The 24,281-nt window shown below is 45.8% G+C and overlaps 1 protein-coding gene across 8 annotated transcripts in view; it reads left to right on the top strand.

The window, feature by feature from the left end:
* The window catches only part of LOC117347070 (oocyte zinc finger protein XlCOF7.1-like), a 271,337-nt gene extending 247,450 nt beyond the window's left edge, over nt 1-23,887 (top strand). For 7 of the 8 annotated variants that reach the window (XM_033917469.1, XM_033917426.1, XM_033917458.1 and 4 more), the window contains one exon: nt 5,462-6,577. In XM_033917469.1, the coding sequence (XP_033773360.1) occupies nt 5,462-6,195 (734 nt within the window). In that variant the 3' untranslated portion in view covers nt 6,196-6,577. Of the gene's footprint in view, nt 1-5,461; nt 6,578-23,104 lie in introns of those variants that run through there. The other variant, XM_033917479.1, reaches the window with a different exon arrangement.
* The last annotated feature ends 394 nt before the right edge of the window (nt 23,888-24,281 follow it).

Below are 24,281 nucleotides of genomic sequence, written 5' to 3'. Positions count from 1 at the left end.
TTAAAATCCGTCACGCTGCTGGCCTCAATCACCTGCAGTGGGAGTCTGTTCCAATGATCCGCCACTCTTTCGGTGAAGAAGTACTTCCTGGAGTCGCCATGAAACTTCCCTCCCCTGATTTTCAGCAGATGCCCACTGGTGGTCGAGGGTCCCATGAGCCAGAAGATATCATCTTCCGACTCGATACGTCCCGTGATGTACTTATACGTTTCAACCATGTCTCCCCGTTCCCTTCTTTCCTCAAGTGAGTACCGCCGCAATTTTTTTAGTCTTTCTTCATACGTGAGATCCTTGAGCCCCAAGACGATCCTGGTGGCCGTTCGCTGAACCGACTCGATCCTCAGCACGTCCTTTCGGTAGTGTGGTCTCCAAAACTGAACACAGTACTCCAAGTGAGGCCTCACCATGGTTCTGTACAACGGCATCATGACTTCAAGTCTCCTGCTGACGAAACCTCTACGGATACATCCCATCATTTGTCTTGCCCTTCTCCACTTGATTGGCAACCTTCATGTCCTCACTAATGATCACCCCTAGATCGCGTTCCGCCGTGGTCCTAAGCATGGGTACGACTACAGAAAAAATGGTATAGGTTCTTGATTGAGAGTACTGTCAAGTTTTGATTCGTAGATTTCAGAGCCCTAAGATGGGTGTGTGGAATGAGATATTTGTCTAGGAAAATAGGCAGGTGGGAGGTCTTAATTTTAAAGGTTAGAAGAAGAATTTTATATGTAATTCTGTGAGAGACTGGTAACCAGTGTAACTCTCGAAGAAGCGGGGTAACATGATCATATTTTTTGGCCTTATAAATAAGTTTGATTGCGGTATTTTGGATTAGTTGTAATCTGTGAGGGTTTTTTTTGCGTTATACCAAGGTAAAGAGAGTTACAGTAGTCTATGTGTGAGATGATTAAAGAGTGAGTTAGGATTTAGATTAAAGTGGGTTCTAGAACAGAGGTTATGGAATGAACCATGGGGTGAAAGGAGAAGTACATAGATGGATCAAAAATTGGTTGGCGGGTAGGAAGCAAAAGGGTAGGAGTGAAGGGCCACTACTCAGACTGGAGGAGGGTCACGAGTGGTGTTCCGCAGGGGTTGGTACTCGGACCGCTGCTGTTCAATGTATTTATAAGCGATATATAAACAGGGATGAAGTGTGAAGTAATAAAATTTGCAGACGACAACAAACTATTTAGTGGCGTTAGGACCAAAGAGGACTGTGAGGATCTACAAAGGGACCTGAACAAACTAGAAGAGTGGACAACAAAATGGCAGATGAACTTTAATGTAGAGAAATGTAAAGTCTTGCATGTAGGAAACGGAAACCCGAAGTACAGCTATACGATGGGAGGGCTGGTAATGGGTGAAAGTACCCTAGAAAAGGACTTGGGGTGATGGTGGACAGGACAATGAAGCCGTCGGCACAGTGCACAGTGGCTTCTAAGAAGGCGAATAGAATGCTTGGTATTATCAAGAAAGGTATTACAACCAGAACGAAAGAAGTTATCCTGTCGTTGTATCGGGTGATGGTGCGCCCGCATCTGGAGTACTTCGTCCAATACTGGTCGCCGTACCTTAAGAATGATATGGCGATACTCGAGAGGGTTCAGAAAAGAGCGACACGATTGATAAAAGGGATGGAAAACCTTTCATACACTGAGAGATTGGAGAAACTGGGTCTCTTTTCCCTGGAGAAGAGGAGACTTAGAGGGGATATGATAGAGACCTACAAGATCATGAAGGGCATAGAGAGAGTAGAGAGGGACAGATTCTTCAAACCTTCAAAAAATAAAAGAATAAGAGGGCATTCGGAAAAGTTGAAAGGGGACAGTTTCAAAACAAATGCTAGGAAGTTCTTTTTTACCCAACGAGAGGTGGACACCTGGAATGCGCTTCCAGAGGACGTAATAGGGCAGAGTACGGTACTGGGGTTTAAGAAAGGATTGGACAATTTCATGCTGGAAAAGGGGATAGAAGGGTATAGATAGAGGATTACTGCACAGGTCCTGGACCTGTTGGGCCGCCGTGTGCGCGGACTGCTGGGCACAATGGACCTCGGGTCTGACCCAGCGGAGGCATTGCTTATGTTAAAGGTACACTTCTGGCATTCTGCCTTCCTCCAGGTCCTATGTAAATCCTAGCAGTCTTTCTATAACTTATCTCCTTTGCTTGTCAGGGCTCAGTTTACTTCAACAGTGCTCCTTTTTCCACAGTACAAGTCCAAAAAGGAGAAGAAGAAAAAAAAACCCTCCCAATCAATTCTCCAGAGTTCAGCAACCTTGGAATTTGGCAGTGCAGTCAAACAGTCAATAGAAAGAATAAGTAAAAATCACTTTGCTTTCTCTTGCTCCATGAGACAGCAAGAAGGAAGGTCTCTCCCACAGCAGTTAATTCATTATCTTCCACCACTATGGCCTTCTTAAAACAACCAACAAAAGAAAATGAGCTTCAACCAAACAAAGCTGACCTTTAATAGTTTACATTTTCATAGTTCATCACCTCCTCAGAGTTTTGGTTTGTACTTTCCTCTGGACAAAACTCCACTTCTTCCACCCCTGAACCATGAGCCAAGGATGGCTCCACTGCATCTCCCCTCTCGACTTCAGCATATACTGATAAGTCTTAGGGAGGAATGCCAGCCATATCCTCTCCCCTGGTTACAAGGGAAATTCAGGGCACCACAAGCTGCCTGGAATGGCTAAGCAATGTTTTGTCCTATCTGAGTTTTTCCCCTGAGTTTCATTTGCATCTTTGTTTCCAGCCCTTAAAGTTCTGTAACAGCTTTCCTTCTCTGTTCCACCATATCCTTGGGGGTGAGTATTGGGATTTTTCTAACTCCAAGGGGCTTGCTTCATCCCTATCTCTGTATCCCCAAAAGGGCCTGACTCTTCAAGGGAGTCACAGGTGTCCTTTCCACCTTTCCTCCACAATGCTGGTCATATAGGCCCTGATTCTGCAAAGTACGTCCCGATTTTAGGTAGCTGTAGACGTCCTACAGCTGTCTAATCATCCAATCAGGATGCACGTGTTTTTTTGTTTTTTTTTAAATTGCTCCCCAGGCAGGCCGCCTATATTGAAGGCGCCTCCAGGAGCCTAGGGAGGCCCACAAGACCACCTAAGCTCACCTAAGGACCCTAGGCGAACCTAGGCAGCCCTACGCGTCTCCCTAGTAGAGGAAGAGACACTTACAATGTAGGCCAGCAAAATGCTGGCCTATATTGTAAGTAGGCGCGGCTGCTATATTTATTGCGGCAAGGGATCTCTCTGCCGCGATAAGTATAGTGGCTGCAGCCGCCTGTCCGATCACCAACAGGAGGGTGCCCAAACCCTCCTGCCAGAACGCCGCCCCCCGACACTCCTGATCGCCGGCAGGAGGATACCCAACCCCTCCTGCCGGAAGGCCGCCCCCTCGATACTCCCGATCGCCGGCACGAGGGTGCCCAACCCCTCCTGCCGAAACGCCAACCCCTCCTACTGGAGGATGCCCCCCCTCTGGACCCCCCCATGCTAACGCTCCCCTCGCTAACACCCCCCGATGACCCTCCTAACCTTCCCCCAACTAACCTCCCTCCCCAACGAACCTCTAATTGTTGGCCGGTCGGCCGGGTCATGCTGCCGTCCAGCCGGCAGATCCACTTCGTCGAAATGAGGCAGGCCTGCCCCTTCCCAGCCCATCCCCACTAAGCCTAAAGCCTGATTGGCCCAGGCTCTAGGCGCCTGGGCCAATCAGGCCTTAGGCTTAGTGGGGATAGGTGGACCCACTACACCTAAGGCCTGATTGGTCCATACTTCTAGAGCCTGGGCCAATCAGGCCTTAGGCTTAGCGGGGATGGGCCGGGAAGGGGCGGGCCCACCTCATTTCAACGAGTTGGGCCTACTGGCTGGATGGTAGCAAGACCCGTCCGGCCGGCCAACAATTAGAGGTTAGTTGGGGGGGAGGTTAGTTGGGAGGAAGTTAGGGGGGTCATCGGTGTTAGCGTGGGGGGGTCTGGAGGGGGGGCATCTCCGTCAGGAGTGGTTGGGCAACCTCCTGCCGGTGATTGGGAGTATCGAGGGGGGAGGCGTTCCAGCAGGAGGGGCTGGGCACCCTCCTGCCGGTGATCGGGGGGCGGCCTTCTGGCAGGAGGGGTTAGGCACCCTCCTGCTTTCGATCAGGCTGACAGCCGCGGCTGACTTGCCACGATAAGTGTAGCGGCTGCGTCTACTCTAACCCGATTCTGTAACCGGCATCTGTAACATGGATGCCGATAACAGAATCAGGGTTGGTGTAGGCCCGATTCAGTATAGGACGCCCCTCCCGGCCGTCCTATACAGAATCCGGGTCATAATGCAAAATATCTTGTATTAAATTACTCCACATGTAAGATATGCAGAATGACAAGAATGTGCATAGTTGTCTTTGGTGTGGCATATGGGCAGAGTCACAATTTATACACTTCATAAAATAGGTTTTAACGAATATTGTACACATGTTGACTTATACCTGTTGCTGGGCATGTGTGTAAGTTCATTCTACCCAAGATTTCTGCAGGATTTGTTCTAGAAATTTATAAAGATACATAGGCACTTGTGGGATGCTTCAGGAGGGTCAGTTGCGGATCAAATTGGGTGGGGGTCTTTTTGAAGGGGGAATGGATCAGGAGGGGGCTTTCTGAGAGAGGTTGAGTGGGGATTGAATCAGACATATTTTGGGGATGGGATAGGATCAGGGGGAAGGTATTCTTGAACAGAAGGGATCAGATCAACAAGCTGCACCACTGTAGCATTAATTTGCTTTATTTATTGGGCTGGCATTATGTTAAATGCTTTGCCAGATAACTCAGGTGCTCCCATGCTGTCTGTTACCACCTGTACAATGGTACCATGTGGTAAATGTAGGGCAGATGCTGGGTCACACCACTGTGTTTACCGCCCAAGCCTTTGCACATTGTGTGTACTAGTTTTTGTTCCTAACATATGGTAAGTGCAATAACTTAATTCACATTAGTATGTGTCTTTGTAAAATAGGCTACAGATAGCCACTTATTTGACCTGAATAGCTAGGTGACTTTTTATAAAATTGCCCTCATAAAGGGTGAATCTTACTATTGGTTTTCAGTTTATTTCTAAGTCATTAGAATTAGATGATCCAAGCTGAAAGCTCTGAGCTGAGATCCAGATCCCAAATGAATCTCCACCCTCCTGCAGGGTGTTGCAAATATTTTAGTTAGTGAATATAATCAGAGTGAAAAGAATCATTGCAGAGACTGAAGGTAAAGATGAGATCTATAGAATAAGCACATACAAATTCTTTTCTCTCTGTTCATTTGTACGTGTCTACAATCAGCATCACCTTCTCTGTGTCACATGAAACTTTAGCAAAGCAAGTCTCTTTTTAAATAATCATATGGGGATAGTTACCTATGTATTTTTTTCTTTACAGCTGTAAAATTTATGATCTTACTCTGGTTTTTACCAACAGATGAAGGATTTAAGAATGAGAATAGAAGAATGAGAATGTACGATGGGCAGTGGAGGCAGGAATGGAAACACAAGAGCTGCTTCAAAGATAACACAGATCCTTCAGATGACTATGAGAAAGGTATTGGCAGTATAACAACAACCTGGGTGAAAGAAATAGTCTGTAAAGAAGAGAGATCAAACAGAGAAGAAAGAAATTCCAACCATTGCCCAAAACTTGTTCTAACTCGGGGACTTAAAGAAGATGAGAGACATTTTAAAAGTGCTGATATCTGGGGAAACTACACTAAAGACTCACATTTTCTTGAGCATCACATATCCAGGATTAGAACTGAGGTTCACAATGCCACCCATGAAAAACCATTTAAATGTTCTGAATGTCAAAAATGTTTCAAAAAGAAAGCATATCTGCGACAGCATAAAATGACACACATGGAAGAGAAACTGTTTAAATGCTCTGAATGTGATAAATGGCTAAAGTGGAAACAGAGCTTGCGACGACATAAAATCATCCACATGGAAGAGAAACCATTTAAATGTTCAGAATGTGATAAATGTTTTAGTCAGAAAGGTAGCCTGCAATTGCATAACATGACTCACACAGGGGAGAAGCCATTTCAATGTTCTCAGTGTGATAGATGTTTCAGAAAGAAAGCTGACCTGCAACAGCATAAAATGACTCACATGGGGCACAAACCATTTAAATGTTCGGAATATGATAAATGTTTCAGGTAGAAAAATGTTTGCAGCTGCATAAAATGACTCACATGGCGCATTAGCAATAAGTTTGAGAAACAGAGATAATATTCTATATACCCTGGCTTAAGAGTGAGGTTCATTACCATCATAGTATGCACAAAATAACCCATTTGGAAAAGTTTCCCCTGAGAAGAAACAAACCATTTATAGGTGTCGGAACAAAATGCACCTACCGCAGCTTGTGAAGGGCAATACTACATTTGTAAGCCTGCATTTATACATCCATTGTGAAAGTAAATCTACAGATTATTAGCACTTGTATGCATAGGTATACACTTAATGAATTAACTAAAAGAACACTTAAGCACTATTCTGTAATGGTATGTGTGAGTGGCGTAGTGCTTAAGTGCCCTGCTAGTTAATTCAGGGTAAGTGTGTACACCTATGCATACAGGTGCTAATAATCTGTAGATTTACCGTCACAATGGAGATAGGGAAGTGATAAGGAATTGCTTTAACTTAGACATGTATATTATAGAATACTGTAAGAGCAACACCACCCATGTGCACACTCCCTTGCACTTAAGCACTATATTGTAAGGGCATATGTGAGTGGAATAGTGCTTAAATGCAAGGGAGTGTGCACATGGGTGGTGTTGCTCTTACAGTATTCAATAATATACATGTCTAAGGTAAAGCACTTCCCTATCACATTTATATAACTGCAGTTAAGCCAGGTTTATAGTTGGTATAATTGAGGATGAATAAATGTAAGGGATGCCATACCAAGTTGTACAATCCCACTTTATTCTAGGACCAGTGAGTTATTTCCATCTACCTGCCAGGATTTTGTAGGAAGCCTCCTCAAACTTCAGAAACTTAAACCCTCCTTCCCCTCTTACCTCATCATTGTCCCTGTAAGCATCAGTTTTCCTTCCTACAAGCCAGGCTGTAGGAGCTTGTCTTTTCAGCTCGTGTTTTATGTCATGTATTTTAAGCCTTTGAGTTTGTGGTTTTTTGCCCTAGTGCTGTGGAGATTCCCTGCGGGAACAGCTCTGACTGCAGGAGATTGCAGACCTTTGGAAGTCTTCTTCTGGAGGGTTCCCTGCTTGTCAGTAAGCCCTCTAGACAGCTTGCACATCAGATCAGAGCTCAGGGACCATTCACTTGGGAGCTTGCTCACCCCAGGTTTGTCCACTTAGCGGGTGGAGTGCAGGCAGCGTTGTTCCATGGAGGCGCACCCAGGATCGAAGCCAGACTGTATTCCTCCATCAGGCATCTGTGCAGCGTGTCCAGAGGTGGCAGAGGAGGAGGCCATGGAGGAGGACGAGGCTGTGGAAGTCCAGCCAGTGGGGAAGCTAGAAGACTTGAAGTTCAGCTTTCCAGCTCTTTGAGGCAGAGGATCTCCCTGTGAGCTATTTCAGTTCTGTCTGCAGTGTTTCCCAGTCAGCACATGTTTCTGTGAGTACAGGCTGATGGCTTGAATCAGCGATTTGGGGGGATCTTAAAAAGGGGGTTTGGGAGGGCGTGGCCATGCAGTGAGCAGGGAGGTTGTGTTTTTCCCGAGCTCCGTAGCTCTCCCTCACTTCTGCCTATTTTGAGCGATTTTCTGCTACAGATCCTGACTGACTTTGGCTCTATTGGGGCTGCTTGTATGGACAAGTTTGTCCAAAAAAACGGAGCCGCTATGGCCACTAAGAGTGGAAAAAAGGATGGGACCCGCGGTAAGGCCCAGGCATCTGCTGAAGGGAAAATGGCAGGTGCGGCCGAGGAACCGGACACAGTCAGTGAAACGCTGGTGGTGAAACTTACGGAGGCTGTGGTTCTTGCGTTCGGCACGCGGCTGGACAGAGTGAACGAGACTCTAACTACTTTATCCACAGCGGTGAACGAGTTTACTGCCCGGATAGCTGAGGTGGAACATTGGGTGAGCTCCGCGGAAGACTCTCTGACCACTGTGCAGGCGGAGCTTGCCACTCTGCAGCGCAAAATGTCTACATGTGAGGACAAACTGGAGGATTCTGAGAACCGTTCTCGACGGAATAACCTGCGCCTTGTGGGTATTCCTGAGGTTGTGCCGGATGCTACTCTGGCTGCAGTACTGGAGTAGTGGCTTTCGACTGAGCTCCTAGACACAGCCACTTTGGGCCCGTTGCGGATTGAGCGGGCTCATAGGCTGGGCAAGAAACAGGACGGAGTTGCTAGGCCGTGCATTGTGATCCTGCGCCTTCTTAATTTTGCTATCAAAGATCAGATTATGAAATCCTATCAGAAGCGGAAGGATCTTACTTTCCAGAATCAGAAGATTCTTATTTTTCAGAATTATTCTGCTCAGGTGGCCTCTCTTTGGCCGGGATTTTCGCCAGTGTGCAAGCAACTGATGGAAAAGAATGTGCGTTTTACTTTACAGTTTCCGGCTAAACTCCGAGTGCTCTACAATGGCCAACCTCATGTGTTTGACACGAGTGAGGCAGCTCAAGCTCAACTCAGCCAGTGGTTCCCAATACAGGAGGGACCAGCTTGATTTGTTCTTCTGTGAGCAGACTCTTTTGCCGCTGGTCGAGGGTCATCTGATCCTTCTCTTTGGGGACTAATGCTATGCTGAGAGGCGATCCGGGGTCTCTGAGGTCTGTCTATGGTTTGGCGCTGGTCCCACTTCTGTTTTTGGCTTTATTGACACTCTTAGTGAGCCTTTTTGTTTCGAGGCTCTGGACTTGATGTTTTGATTACTGTTTTCTTTTTGTTAACTTTTATCTGGTTCTTATTCCTATGGGTCTGTACTTGGGCAGGGGGAGGGGGGTTATTGGCATGTGGGCACCCTTGGTTAGTATGGTTTGGTGGATGGTGGAGAGCACGTGGGGGGGTGGATGGGTGTGGGTGGGGAAAGAGGGGTTGGGTGGGGTTTGTGGGGTGGGGAGTGGATATGCATGTGCTTTGCGTGAGTGTGAATGTGATGTGTGTCTGCCGGGGTGAGGGCTGGGCGCCCTGGCAGTGGCTATTGAGTGTTCTGCATGTACTCTTCTTTCTGCTGGGCCCCTGACATCTAAGAGAGGCCTTCGCTGTGTCTCCTGGAATGTTTCAGGGATTAACTCCCTGGTTAAAAGAACTAAGATCCTTCAGTGTTTAGCCCGTCATAGGGCTGACATTGTAGGACTGCAGGAGACATGATCGAAACATTTAAGTACCTCACGGGACGTGTCGAAGTGGAAGATGATATTTTCTTTCTCAAGGGACCCTCGGCCACAAGAGGGCACCCGCTCAAACTCAGGGGCGGAAAATTTCATGGCGACACCAGAAAGTATTTCTTAACAGAGAGAGTGGTTGATCATTGGAACAAGCTTCCAGTGCAGGTGATCGAGGCAGACAGCGTGCCAGACTTTAAGAATAAATGGGATACCCATGTGGGATCCCTACGAGGGTCAAGATAAGGAAATTGGGTCATTAGGGCATAGACAGGGGGTGGGTAAGCAGAGTGGGCAGACTTGATGGGCTGTAGCCCTTTTCTGCCGTCATCTTCTATGTTTCTATGAGACTAAACCTTCTGCGCCCGAACATGATAAGCTGAAACGTTCATGGGTTGGGCAATGTTATCTTGCCTCCTCATCCAAAGCTAAGGCAGTGGTGGCTCTCCTTATCCATAAATCTATTCCATTTCATATGACCAAGGTTATTTCTGACCCTGAGGGGAGATATGTGGTGGTTCAGGGTACACTATACCAGAAGCAGGTACTCTTGGCTTCCATCTATTCCCCTAATGCGGCACAGCGTTCTTTTTTGAAGAGGCTCTTGGATATTCTTCTGCCTCTGCAGGATGTATCCTTGGCTCATGTGATTTTTTGGGGGGATTTCAACTCTGTTATGGTCCCCATATGGATAGCTCCAGGGGGCACTCGCGCATCTCCCCTAGGTCTGATAATGGTTTACTTGCGTTTCTGCAGGCTCTTGACCTGGTGGACATGTGGCGTACATTGCACCCCGGAGATCGAGATTTCACTCATATTTCAAGGGTACATCTTACCTCCTCGAGGATTGATTATATTTTTCTTTCTAGTTCTTCTTTCCAATATGTTTCTGGGGCGACTATTGGTGTCTTGGCTGTCTCTGATCATGCACCTATTTGGTTGGACTTAGTGGTGGGAGGTGGAGAGACTGGTGGTGGGGGTAGATGGAGGTTCCCTGTAACTCTCTATCCTGACCCTGATTTTTCATCTTTTCTTGTGCAGCAATAGCAGGATTTTGTTTCTTTTAACAAGGGACATGCTGGGGAGGGTGAGCTTTTTTGGAGTACAGCTAAAGTTCTGCTGCGGGGTGCCATCATAGCGTATAGCTCTCGGAAACGTAAGATTTTAGCCCGCAAGGTCTTGGAGCTGGAGAAGAGGGTGAAGATCAGTCATGGGCTGTTTCTTCACTCTCTCACACAGCAGCACAAGCACAATTTTTATACTGCCCAGACGGCTTACAACGCCTTCTTGCACAAACGTGCATGGTGTTCACTATTTTATTACAAGTACAAATTCCATCAGTTTGGTAATCGGCCTGGAAGATTTCTGGCGAACTTGACCAAGGGTAGGAGGGGCCCCTCATTGATCTCCTCTCTGCACACGGCAAACGGGCAGATTGTTACCCAACAGTCACAACTGGAGTCTCTTTTTGTGCAATACTATCACAAACTTTACACGGCAGAGGTGGTGAATCAGGAGAGGTTAATTGAGGGCTTTCTTGACTCTTTGGGATTGCCCAAGTTGCCAGTCGCTGATGTTGCTGCCTTGAACCTTCCTATCTCTAGGGAAGAGGTTCAACAAATTATTAAGAGGCTCCCCCTTGGCAAATCACCGGGACCCGATGGGTTTAGCGCGGAATTTTTTCGACTCCTTTGTGGCTATGTTGCTGACCCGCTTTGCCGATACTATTGCCAAGCCATCGATCGGGGTCAATTTCCAGCAGTGGCCAATCAGGCTTTAATTACTGTTCTGCCTAAACCAGGCAAAGATCATAGTCTGGTCGAATCGTTTCGTCCTATTTCCTTAATTAATGTTGATTTAAAAATCTTAGCAAAATTGCTGGCAGACCGCTTGGCTCCTCTTATCCCCGTTCTGGTGAAGGAGGATCAAGTTGGTTTTGTGCATGGTCGGCAGGCGGGTCATAATGTACGCAAATTGCTATTGTCCATGGCCCATTGTGACTCTCATCGGATCCCTTCTCTGGTCATCAGTTTTGACTCGGAGAAGGCATTTGATCGGGTCGAGTGGACGTTCCTCTTTCCTTTATTAGAACTTTATGGGATCTCGGGGGTTTTCCTTCAAGCCGTCCAATCGCTGTATTCTAACCCAGCAGCTGCAGTGCTGGTCAATGGATGTATTTCTCCGGTATTTCCATTGGGGCGGGGGACACAGCAGGGCTGTCCGCTCTCCCCGCTTTTATACATTTTGTTTTTAGAACCCTTATTGGTTCGGCTTCGGCAGCATCCGGATCTGTCGGGGGTGGATGTAGGGGGCTCGTCGCTTGGCCTTTGCAGATGATATCATGGTGATACTTACTCGACCAGAGAATGCTCTGCTCCCTCTTTTGGACCAGTTCCGTAGTTTTGGAGTGATTTCTGGTTTGAAGCTTAATGTTTCTAAATCGGAGGCTATGGCCCTAAACCTTGATGTCTCTGCCGTGTGGCCTATTTTCCCTTTGAAGGCGGCTCCTCTTCAGGTCAAATACTTGGGGGTTTATGTTCCTTCGTCTTTGAGCAAATTGTATGAGTTCAATGTCAGGCCCTTACTTAAGAAATCTGTTGAGCTTCTCCGTTTGTGGGGTGCTCTCCCTATATCGTTGTCGGGGCGTATTTATCTTTATAGTATGATGCTAGTACTCCGTGGGTTGTATCTTTTACAGACTCTGCCTCTTTGGTTGAAGCGCCGTGATTTAGATAAGTTATATAAGGAGCTTCGTGTGTTTTTGTGGGGAGGCCAGCAACCACGTATTCCTTTACAAGTGTTGATGTTGCCTGTCTCTAAGGGTGGGTTTGGCCTGCTCGATCTTAGAACTTACAACCTAGCTTGTGGGTTGCGGGTCCTGCGAGACTGGTGTCTAGAAAGTTCCGTAGCCCTGAATTACTCACTAGAACGGTACTTGTTAAGGCCTTTGGCGGGGTTGTATGTTCTCCATGCTCCTTCAGTGCGCTTGTCTCTGTCCCTTCGGAATCACATTGTTTGGGCTTATATGCGGTGGGTTTGGAAATTGTTGTGCAAGAAGTTATCAGTGAATTTTAGTGTGACTCCTTTCCTGCCCCTTGTGGGGAATTTGGATTTTGTTCTGGAGACGGAGACCCGTACCTTTTCAGTTTGGCATACCCGGGGAATTAAACGGGTGGGTGATTTATTGCACGAGCCAGGGTACCTTCTTACTCCCATGGAACTTATGTCCCTGCATGACCTCGACTCGGTAGATATGTTTGGGTATTGCCAGGTCCAACATTATATCTCTAGTTTGGACGCCTCTGCGGTGACAGTAGCTATTTCTGAACGATTGGACTTATGCCTGGCTTTGTGAGAATTAGTGGCCCCTAGGTTGGGATACTATACTTCTGTTCTTTTATCCCTTTGCCCTGATACCCAGGCCTGTCGTTTGGCTCAGGCCTGGAGCTTGGACCTGCAGATTGATATAGCGCCGGATGTACTTTCTCATGGCTTTGGTTGTATCACAACATAGGGAGCAGGAATATAAGTTTTTGCATAGAGCTTTTATTTCCCCATTTAGGGCTTTTCGAGCGGGTCTTGCCGAGCAGGATGCATGCCCTAAGTGTGGCTGTTCTGGAGCCACGTTGGGGCATATGTTCTGGTCCTGTCCTCGGATACAATTGTTTTGGTCACGGGTGTGGCATTATCTTCGCTCTTTCCTGTCGTCCTTACCTGCGTGTTCTCCCCAGCTCGCTGTTTTTTATGTCGCTAGTGATATGGGGGGGTATGCCTGGGGGGCAACGTCTTTTTGTGCAAAAGGCCTTACTGATGGCTAAGCGGATGATCCTGGTTTATTAGCGGGTACCTGCTATTCCATCGGTGGACCAATGGTTCAGCGAATGGCCACCAGGATGGTTTCAGGTCTCAAGGATCTCCCGTATGAAGAAAGGCTAAATAAATTGCAGCTGTACTCACTTGAGGAACAAAGAGAGAGAGGAGACGTGATTGAGACGTTTAAATATATCACAGATCGTATCGAGGTGGAAGATGATATTTTCCACCTTATAGGCCCCTCGTCTACCAGAGGGCATCCACTGAAAATCAGGGGAGGTAAATTTCATGGTGATTCCAGAAAGTATTTCTTCACCGAAAGAGTGGTCGATCACTGGAACGAACTCCCTCTGCAGGTAATCGAGGCCAACAGCGTGTCAGAATTTAAGAGAGAATGGGATATTCACATGGGGTCTCTAAGGGTGTAAAGCCAGGGGGGGGGCGTGGGTCATTAGAGTGGGCAGACTTGATGGGCTATGGCCCTTTTCTGCCGTTATCTTCTATGTTTCCTTTTTGAAATGGCTCTGCTGGAACGCAGGGCGGTATCGGGCAGGGTGTTGCGTAGCTGGGACCACTTCAGGAGATCTGGGAGGTGTATTGGGCAGCCTTGCCTCATAGATCGAGGAGTCTCCTGCTTAACTCATAGTTTGGGTCGGGACTACTCATTTCTTTCCTTCTTCTTCTCCCGTCTCCTTCTTCCCTCATTATCCTCTCTTTTCCATTTGTCTCTCTCGGTTCTTTTTCTTGTTCTTTTCCTTTTTTCCTCTTTTTCCTTCTTTTTCTCATTTCTTTTGTTGCTAGTGTAGATCACACACTCACATTACCTGTGCCCTTTCGATGCATGCTCGCTTTCTCTTTTCTCTGTGATATCCACTCTGGGGTGGGATGGATTTGGCGGGGGAGGGGGGTGGTTGGTGGGACCGCATTGAAATTAAAATTTTGCTACTGAGCAATTGGTATTATCCAGTATTTTGTATTTGTTTTGCACTTGCTTCTGTTTATCTTGTTTGTATGGATTTCTGCTGTTTACCTTTTCTTTCTGTTGTTGGTGAGTGCTTATTTTGTACTGTGTTCAACTTTTGCTCAATAAAGAGATTTAAAACAAAAAAGGGGGGGATTGGGTGGTTTTCCTGCATGCCCTACCCCACCCCACCCCTAAAATCACCATTTTTGAAGGTTTCTTGTGGTTTTCCCAGGCTATTTGTAGTCAAAATTGGCCCCCCATGGCTGCCATCTTGGATTTTTTTTCTGATTTGATTTTAAAGTTATTCTTTATACTTGCCAGCTTCACTTTTGAAAATAAATCACATAGATGGCCTCCCAGTGATGGATTCATGCCTCATTTACAATGGATGGCTGTTGGATGTGCAGCCGTTTTCCACGTGCAATGCGGCCCGTGAGGAATGCGAGGCTTGCTCAGATTCGATGCCTTTGACCTCCAAGGAGGGTCTTCTAGTATCTTCTGTTCTGACTCCCATGAAAATGCAATGCAAGTGCATCTCGAAAGATAAACCTTGTAAATCCTCCAAGCAGTCCAAAACTGGTACGCATGGGTTGGCTCCCACCGGGGAGGTTGGATTTTCCCTGGTTGTTAATATGCTGTATCAGGCATACTTGGTTAAAAAATCTCTGTCTGTTTCCCTTCAGCTGGCCTCTGCTGGTCACAAGGACTCCTACTTCTGTGGACCAGGGTCTTTTCTCTTGCCTCCCCTTGGGGATGCTGGCAGATAAGCCAGTAGTGGCCGCAGTTGTGCCAGACACGCTTTCCATACCCCTGATTTAGCACGGAGATACTGTAGCGACTGCAAATCTGGCAGATCTCCAGTTTCCAGATCAGTGCAAAGCCCCTGATTTGGGGAAGGATCACATTATGCACAGATTTTTCAAACACTTGCATCTTGTGGATTTGGTCATTGAATCTGTCCAGGAATTAAAGCTGCAGTCTGAGCACAGGTCACTGCAGAATGTTCCCTCATGAGTGACCATTGGCCACAATCCGCCTCTTTTCCTGATCATCCTGACCTCGTTTGGATTCTTACGGACATTTGCGAGACTACTGAGGGTCCTTGGAAATGTGCTTGTGCCATGGTGGATGTCTTTAACAAGTGCTTTACTTCCTTGAAGGTGGATTCCTCAGTGCCTCAGGTCACCAAGTGCACTTCTCTCCCCAGTGATGGGGGAGTGGTCCTGAAGAATGTTCAGGACCGACGTGTGGATTTTGTCCTTAAGAGTCTATTTAATTCTGTGGCCACTGGTGTTAAGGTGGCGTCAGCCTCTTCTTTCATGGCCTGGCCTGGCATTCCAAACTACGCTATGATCCTGACACTGTGGTGCTTCGTGACTTGGATTTTATATTCTCGGGAGTGGATTATATGGCTGATGTCTTGTATGGCATCCTGAAAGTTTTTGCTAAACTTTCCGCCTATTCCGTTTTGGCTCGGAGGACACTCTGGATCTGGAAGTGGTCTGGCAGTTTATCTTCTAAAGCGGCCTTGAGCCGGTTGCCCTTTAAAGGATAGCTGCTTCTTGGCCAGGGTCTGGATGACTTTATGGCCAGTGTGCAGGATCAAAAGCTCAAGACACCTGTGAATAGATCCTGCCCTTCCAAGGGTTAAGAGCATCCTATTTTTTGTTCTTTTGGGTACTCTTATCCATACTCAGGCCCTTCCGTGGGTCAGCCAGACCACATTTCAGTAGTTCTCGATGTCAGCCATCCACTGGGAGTTGTCCAGCAGCTTCTGCAAAGAAGCAATTCTGATGACAGACTGGTTTCGCTCCCCCCCCCCCCCACACACACACACACATTGGGGGATGATTGTCAGCTTTTCTGGCAGAGTGGCAGACCATTACCTCCGACTGCTTGGTCTTGGAGGTTATCAGGGATGGCTACAAACTGGAGTTTCTCTGTCCTCTGACCGAGTATTTTCTGGATTCCTCTGCAGGCTGCTTCGAAAAGACGGTTTGGGTGCAGGCCACAGTCTGCAGATTACTCTTTTGTAGCCATAGAACCTGTTCCAGAGCAAGGCTCGGGCTCTGGAAGATACTCAACATACTTCATTGTTCCAAAGAGAGACTTTGAAGATTGGAGACCAATTTTGTACTTCAAGGCAGTCAATGTGGTACTGAAAGTGCCTCGCTTCCACATGGAGAAGGTGCGCTCAGTGATAACATCAGTGGCGCTGGGGGGTTTCTAGCTTCCCTGGATCTGACAGTGGCATTGGGTTCCTAGCCTCAATGGATCTGACAGAGGCGTATCTCCACATTCCCATTTTTGCAAACCACCAGAAGTATTTGAGGTTCCACGTCATGAGGCAACATTTCCAGTTTGTGGCGATGCCTTTTAGATTGGTGATGGTGGTGGTAGCAGCCCATCTTCACACGTTGGGTGTCCTGGTTCACCCATATCTGGATGACTGGGTTGATCAGAGCTTCCTTGGAGTCTAAGGGGCGTCTGCCTAGGCTAGGTGGTCAATTTCATTCATATATATATATATATATATATATATATATATATATATATATATATATATATATATTGTCACAACCCTAGCCCTAAAGCTCGGCTTGTGCCAGGAAAGGCTATGCCTAAACCTAGCCTGGTTATAAAAAGGGCCAACCAGTGTGACAGAACAAACCACAATAGGAAGGTAGGCTCTGAGTTGCCTCTTAAAATTCAGTGTACAAATCCCTGGGGAGGTGAGGACTATGAGTGGAACAGCATAGATCAGCCCCAGAACCATTCCTCTGACTCAGCTAACTCCCAGCTGCAGGACTTGATTAGAAGTCCTGTGAGAACTAAGCAGAAGCTGCAGGCTGCCCTGCCCCCTCTTAGAACAGGGCGTGGTCGCCTCAATGCTCTTGAGGCTGCACTGAGGAGGAAGCAGTCAGTCTGCCCTGGGTCAGCCCAGGAAGGAGGTTTACAGGACTGCTCTCCTGAACCTCACTACTTGCAGGATGTGGAGATGGTGGATACAGCCCCTGTCTCTGAAGCCAACCAGCTAGCTGAACCAGAGCCCATGGACTGTATGGAAACTGTCATGAATACAGAAGCTTACTCCATGGAAGAAAGCTAAGTACTCTTACTGGTTTCTTTTTGTTGTACTTATGCTAGCAATCTTTTGAGCTTCTTTCAGTAGAACCTGTTTGCACCTGTGGGAAGCAAGTGAGCAGTGCAGAGCTCACTGCAAGGTGCCTGTGACTGGAAACCTTTTTTTTTTTCCAGGTTTATTTTTGCTGGACTGTTTGTTTTATGTGTTTTTTTTGAAAGTAAGAAAAACTTCAATTTTGACTGTGTGCCTGGGATGGTAGTTTATTGGGGAAGAATCCACATAATATCCTTGGTTGGGATTGTGGGGCCATTTGTGGCATTCTGTTTTACACATAATTAGTGGATTCGGCTACTCCCCTCCCCCACCAACTACTGTTAAGTTGGTTGGGACCAAGCCTGCTTCTATCTAGGCTTGGGCACAGCAATGTCTTTATTTAAAAGAAGTGTTATAGCTTGTTACTGTCTGTTTGCCAAAGGCAGAACTATTAGGATTGAACTTTGTTACTGCCTGTTTGCCAAAGGCAGAACTATTGGGATTGAACTCTTATACTTACCTGTGATACCTGCAAGAAAGGTGTGAGTTTGTTTTTTTTTCAACTCAGTTTTATTTTTCCATGTTTTCTTGATTTATGAAAAGAATGGACTGAACCCTGTTCAGGATTGATAACCACAATAAAGTGGGGCTTTATTTTCACTTAATACTGACTGTTTTGACCTGTTTTGTGCTTCTTTATTGCACTGAGGAACCAGCAGGACTTCCAGCTTTCTCTGGAAGCACGTAAGACACGGGCTGTTCTGAGCGCTGACCGGAGCCAAGCATATACACGGGCACCGGCAACGCCACAATATATATATATATATATATATATATATATATATATATATATATATAAGCTTTCCTTCTGTTAAAGGTATTAGATTTGTCAGTGAAATCACTCATTCTTTTTCATATTTACTAACTACGTTATGGAATGATCTACCTTGTCAAATAAGATCCTGTATTTAGCTTCAGGTTTTCTGAAAAATCTTTAAAACTATGGCTGTTTCAATATTTTTTAGATGATAATTTTTATCGATTGTAATGATTCTCTTACAACAAAATTATTGTTAACCGAGTCAAGCCCTATGTTTTGGGGATAACATAAAGCATAACAGGAAAATCAACTTCTAGACTGCATAACCTTGCATATCTGTGCAGTTTACAAAAGAGTGCATCAACTTACAACCAAGCGATCATCATGGAATTTAATTACCTAAAAATCTGGAGAATAATTAAGTTTTCAAACATTTTCTAAATTCCAGATATGAAAAAAACATAAAAGATAATTGACTTGGTATGTAAGTCCAAGACTTAGATTAGATTAGATGAGTCACCTCGAGCCAATGTGTGATTTGGAATACCTAGGAGTTCGATGCCACATGGGTCAAAACAAAGTGTTCTTGTCTATATCCTGTCAGGAGAAGCACTGTCAGGTTATTAGGGATATTCTGGACACTCCAGTCCCAATGGCATGGCAGTACCTATAGATTCTGGGGACCATGGTGGCAGCGATCAATGTGATTCCATGGGCAACAGCCCTACTGTGTCTGCTGTAGGATGCTCTGCATTTGCACTGGAATCTCCAGCGGACCCCATTACATGCACCTCTGTCCTGGATGACTGTGGCATGGAACAGTCTTACCTGGTGGTTACGACCCCTCTCATCCAGGAGCATTTCCCTCCGGATCTAATTGGGTGACTCAATCTGAGTCTCAAAAGCTGGGGAGTGGATATGAGTCTCAAAAGCTGGGGAGTGGTGTGTATGACCATCTCTGTTGAGGACCAGTGGGCTTCCTCAGAGCACAAGTGATCGATCAGTTGCCTAGAACTTTGGGTGATTTGGCTGGCTCTCCTCTACTTTGAGGGTTGTCTCTCATCAAGCAGTCCTCATATTCTTGGACAGTGCAACGGCGGTGGCTTATGTAAATCGGCAAGGGGGCATGAGGAGTTCCTCCCTGAACGTGGAGGCTCAGCTTCTCTTCTGGTGGGCAAATAGACACTGCTGTCAGCTGTGCACATGGCAGGAGTGGACAGTGTTCAAGCAGATTTTCTCAGTCATCAGATTCTGGACCCTGGAGAGCGTTCGATTGCATATTAGATCAGGGGGGGGTGTCCCAAGTTCAATGTCATGGCAATTGCAGCCAACAAGAAGGCAGATCAGTTCTTTAGTCACAATTGCAATGTCGGCAGTGAAGGCCTGGATGCTCTGGTTCAGTCATGGCATGGCATGGGCATGGGAAGGTCTTCTATATGTCTTCCCACCATGGCCCATGATAGGGTGTCTGTTGAGGTGGATAGAGACCCACGGAGGTCCAGTGATCCTGGTCACACCCAATTGGCTGAGGCAGCCGTGGTATGCCGACTTGGTTTGGCTCCAGCAGGATTGGGGGGCTCCAGCTGCATTACCATTCTCACCTCCTTACACATGGTATGATTTTGCTGCAGATCTGGACCACTTTGGTCTTATGGCATAAATCTTTAGTGTGCGACTTTGACTAGCCGGGGCTAATCTTTGGTTGTGATTACCACATTGCTTCACAGCAAAAGGAAATCCACAGTGGCTGTCTGTGCAAAGGCTTGGAGACGTTATCAGGCCTGGTGTGTCCTGAAACAGGTAGACCTGTCTGTTCCATCAGTTCCTCGTGTTCTGGAGTTTCTGCAGGATGGCCTAAAGAAGGGCCTAGTGGTAGCTTTTCTCCAGGTGCAGATTGCCAGTCTTTCTTGTCTGGGCCCTCCTTCTCTGAGGGGCTCATTGGCAGCTCATCATTTTCTTCTGGGCACTCTGTGACTTAAGCCTCCGTTGCACCTTCCCTGTCTGATTTGGAATCTTAACCTTGTTCTCTATTCTCTGGCTCGTCCGCTGTATGAGCCTCTGGAGCAGGCATCCCTTATGGATCTAACAATTAATATGGTCTTCCTGGTGGCTATTCCATCAGCTAGTAAGCTTCAGGCTCTCTCCTGCCAGGATCCTTTTCTGCGTATTAAGGATTCCGGTGTGATGCTGTGCACTGTTCCTATTCTTCCAAAAGTGGTTTCTACTTTCCATGTGAATCAGAAAATCCGACTTCCTGCTTTTGTTTCCTCTGGCTCGAGGGAGCAGGACCGGGTGTTCCAGTCCTTGGATGTACACAAGTTGTTGTTGCGGTATCTGGAAGTCACCGAGTTTTGTCTCTCTGACCATCTATTGGTTCTGGCGGGTCCTATCTGCAAGGGTAGACCTGCTTCTAAGGCTTCCAATTCCAGATGGATCCGTACAGCCATTTTTGTAGCTTATGTTGCAGCTGGAAAGAAGCCACCTCTCACAGTACGGGCTCATTCTACTAGAGGTGTTTCGTCCTCTTAGGCAGAGTCATCGGCTATTTCTCTGGACAAGATTTGCAGGGTCACTACCTGGTTTTCCTTGCATACATTTACAAGTTTTACAGGATTGAGGTGGCGGCCAAGCAGGATGCTGCATTTGGTGCCTCTGTTTTTTGCAGCGGTCTCATCAGGCCCACCCTGATTCTTCAGGACTGCTCTGTTTGGTCCCATTTATCCTGGAATAAAGTAGGATTGTACAAGAACAAAAGATTTTGCTAATCTTCTTTCTTGTAAATTCACACTTTATTCTGGGAACCTATACTTTGCTAATTTGCAGATTATCTGCCTTTCCAAGTACTGGTAAGATGGATATCTGTTTTCTGACCAGCGTTTATAAGAGTACCTTCAGAATGGGTTTAACACTTAGTTTTGGCGGGTCCATAGTTAAGGTGCCCCCTTCTGACAGTGCAGGCTGAGTCTCCTTTTAGCACTGTTTTGTCATTCAGATTTCTGTTTCATGACCTTTTCTCTCGTTTTTTATTGGTGCTGTTTTGCATTAGTTGATATGAGCAGCATAGACTTACTTGTCGGGGAGTAAACCCGTTCCCCTCTCTCTTTTGTTCTTATCCTCTACAGATGTTCCTGGCTGCTTTAAGACTAATTGATGCTTACAGGGACAGGGATGAGGTAAGTCTCTGAAGTTTGAGGCTTCCTACACATTCACGGGTAAACGGAAATAACCCACTAGTCCCAGAATAAAGTGTCGATTTACAAGAAAGATTAGCAAAGGTAAGAATCTAATCTTTTGTTAAGTTGGTATTCTGTGATAGAATCTGAAGACCCAGATGCTGTAATAAAATAGGGTCTCATCTTGCATCCTTGGGGTGCCTCAATGGAAGCACCCAGTTATAAAATTGTCCCCAGAATGAATCACAGGAGAAAAACCTTTTAAAATGTTCTAAACATGATACAGAAAGAAAAGGAACCTGCAACAGTATAAAATGATTCACAGGCAATGGAGGGGTGCATATTTGAGGCTGACTGAATTTGGTTTCAGTTTTGAATTCGGCACCAAAATCAGACTGAAATCTAGGTTTGGGTTTTGACTGAAAATGCTTGTACATTTTTGGCTGAAACCCAAAACTCACTCCTCCCATTCTACCTGAACACCTATAGGGCATTCCTGTGCCTACCTTAGAATGCTCTGGTACTCTGGTGGCCTCTTCAGGGGCAGGAATTATTGATACTGCCACAGGAAGTCTGCAGAATTTCTTGCAACCATTTTGCAATTGGAGCCAACCTAGACAGGAGATTTGCTCTTATCCTTGCTGGTTCCAATCACAATTGACTGCCATGGGCAGTCCTGTAACCCATTTTGCAATTACAACCATAGCAGACAGAAGCAAGTATCCTAGCTGTTCTAGTTGCAGTGTGGCTGCCAGGAATTCCAGCAGCAGTCTCATGAGATGGCCATGGGAAGTCCTGGCATCCATTGTGTCTGAGAAGTGGCACAGGGCAGGAACATGTGGATCACTAGACCACCAGGGTTTCCTAAGGTAAGTGTGTGGGAGCCTGTGGGTGGTTGGGTGGGATAGAGGGGCAGAGAGTAGGGGTTGGACTCAGGAAAGGTGCTTTTTAGAGTGGGAAAGGGAGTGGAGAGGGGAAGGGACAGTTTTGCTTACAGTTTGGGTTTCTTCCAAAACTGAATGATTGATTTTGGTCACAGATTTGGTTTTGGCAGAAACCAAAGATCCTGGGTTTGGTTGGGCTCTGGAGCATATGGAACAAAAAAAATCAGCCCTTGCTAAATAAAACAAGCATGGCTAGTGCTAAGAAAAGCAGAAATTTCAGTGTAGCATCGATTGATTATAAGAAAGCCTTTGGTGTGTTCCATACTCCTGGATAATAAAATTGCTTTGAAATATACAAAATGAACTCTAAACTGATTGAATACATTAACTTTACCCTGAAAATGTGGCAAACCACACTCCATATACACGCTACAAATGGCCACTATATCATCTTAATATCAGGATCCAGAAATATTACAGGGAAACTCCTTATCTCCATTCTTGTTTTGTGTAGCATTTAATCCTTTGAGTACACTTTTTAACTCTTATTTATGGATGTAGCCTTAATCTAGAACTAGTAAATACCCAGAGGTTACATGATACCTGCTGTTTGTAGATGATTTGCTGCTGTTTGGTTTAAGCAATCAACATTTATCAGAATAACTCTGTTTTGTAAAAAGTTTTTCAGCTGACATCAGGGTAACCTTTGGCCTGGACAATTGTACTAAGGCAACTCTTAAGAGCAAAATTGTACAATCAAGGAACTTGAACAGGAAGGTGTTTATAAATATATAAGAACTGAGGAAGGAGCAGCAATCCAGTATGAATCACCAAAAGAGTATTCTAGGGCAATAGGTGTGTCATTCTGTATAGTAGGGTATTCTCCCCTTGCTCATGAGCCATACAGAAGGAATCTTCCTTCAGTTTTTCCTTCTGCACGCAAGCTGAAAGGTGTCTTTTTGATCTGCATTATTTTTTGTATTTTTCACAGTTCTTGCAACTATTGATGCACCAGAGCTTGCCAGTTCATTGGAAAACTGCCTGCATGGAGAAGAAGCAGACTTGGGGACCTGCTTGGCCAGCCTGCAGAGAACTTTGTGGAGCTCAGGGTCCATATCCCTGGTATCGTAGCTTACCTACTGAAATGCAGGAACTTGAGCGCAGGCTTTTAGGCATCTGCAAGGGGATCAGCAGGGTTCTTCAGGGTGTCTGTTCAAAGTTGTTAAAATGCATATACAGACTGTGAAAAACTGCAGGCAGACCGTAGAAAATTGGAAGAATGGGCATCCAAATGGCAGGTGATATTTAATGTTGGCACATGCAAAGTGATACACATTGGGAAGAATAACCCAAATCATAATTACCAGATGCTAGTATCCACCTTAGGGGGTCAGCATCCAAGAAAAAGATCTGGGTATCATTGTAGACTTTCCACCCAATGTGCGGTGGCAGCCAAAAAAGCAAACAAGATGTTAGAAATTATTAGAAAAGGGATGATAAACAAGACTAAGAATGTTACAATGCCTCTATCATTCCATGGTGCGACCTCATCTTGAGTATTGCATTCAGTTCTGGTCATCTTATCTCAAAAAAGATATAGCAAAACTAGAAAAAAGTTCAAAGAAGAGCAAAGGAATAGAACTCCTCTACCTCTGGTTTTTGTCCAATAACCAATTCCTAATCCACAATTGACATTGCCTTCTATCCCATGACTTGCTAATTTTCTCAGGAGTCTCTCATGAGGAACTTTGTCAAAAGCGTTCTTAAAATCTAGATACAGTACATCAACTGGCTCACCTTTATAAGGAAAGACTAAAGAGGTTAGGGCTCTTCAGTTTGGAAAAAAGACAGCTGAGGGGAGATATGATTGCAGTCTACAAAATCCTGAGTGGTGTAGAACAGGTATAAGTGGATCAATTTTTTACTCCATCAAAAATTATAAAGACTATGGGACACTCGATGAAGTTACAGGGAGATACTTTAAAACCAATGGGAAAAAAAAATTTCACTTGGAGAATAATTAAGTTCTGGATCACATTGGCAGAGGATGTGGTAAATACGGTTAATGTAGCTGGTTTTAAAAAAGATTTGGACAAGTTACTGGAGGAAAAGTCCATAGTCTGCTATTGAGACAGCCATGGGGAAAGTCATTGCTTGCCCTGAATTGG

The sequence above is a fragment of the Geotrypetes seraphini genome, chromosome 1 (assembly GCF_902459505.1).
Source record: "Geotrypetes seraphini chromosome 1, aGeoSer1.1, whole genome shotgun sequence".
NCBI lineage: Eukaryota > Metazoa > Chordata > Amphibia > Gymnophiona > Dermophiidae > Geotrypetes > Geotrypetes seraphini.
The sequence above is the reverse complement of the archived record's forward strand: the minus strand, read 5'-3'. Positions and strand labels throughout refer to the sequence as shown.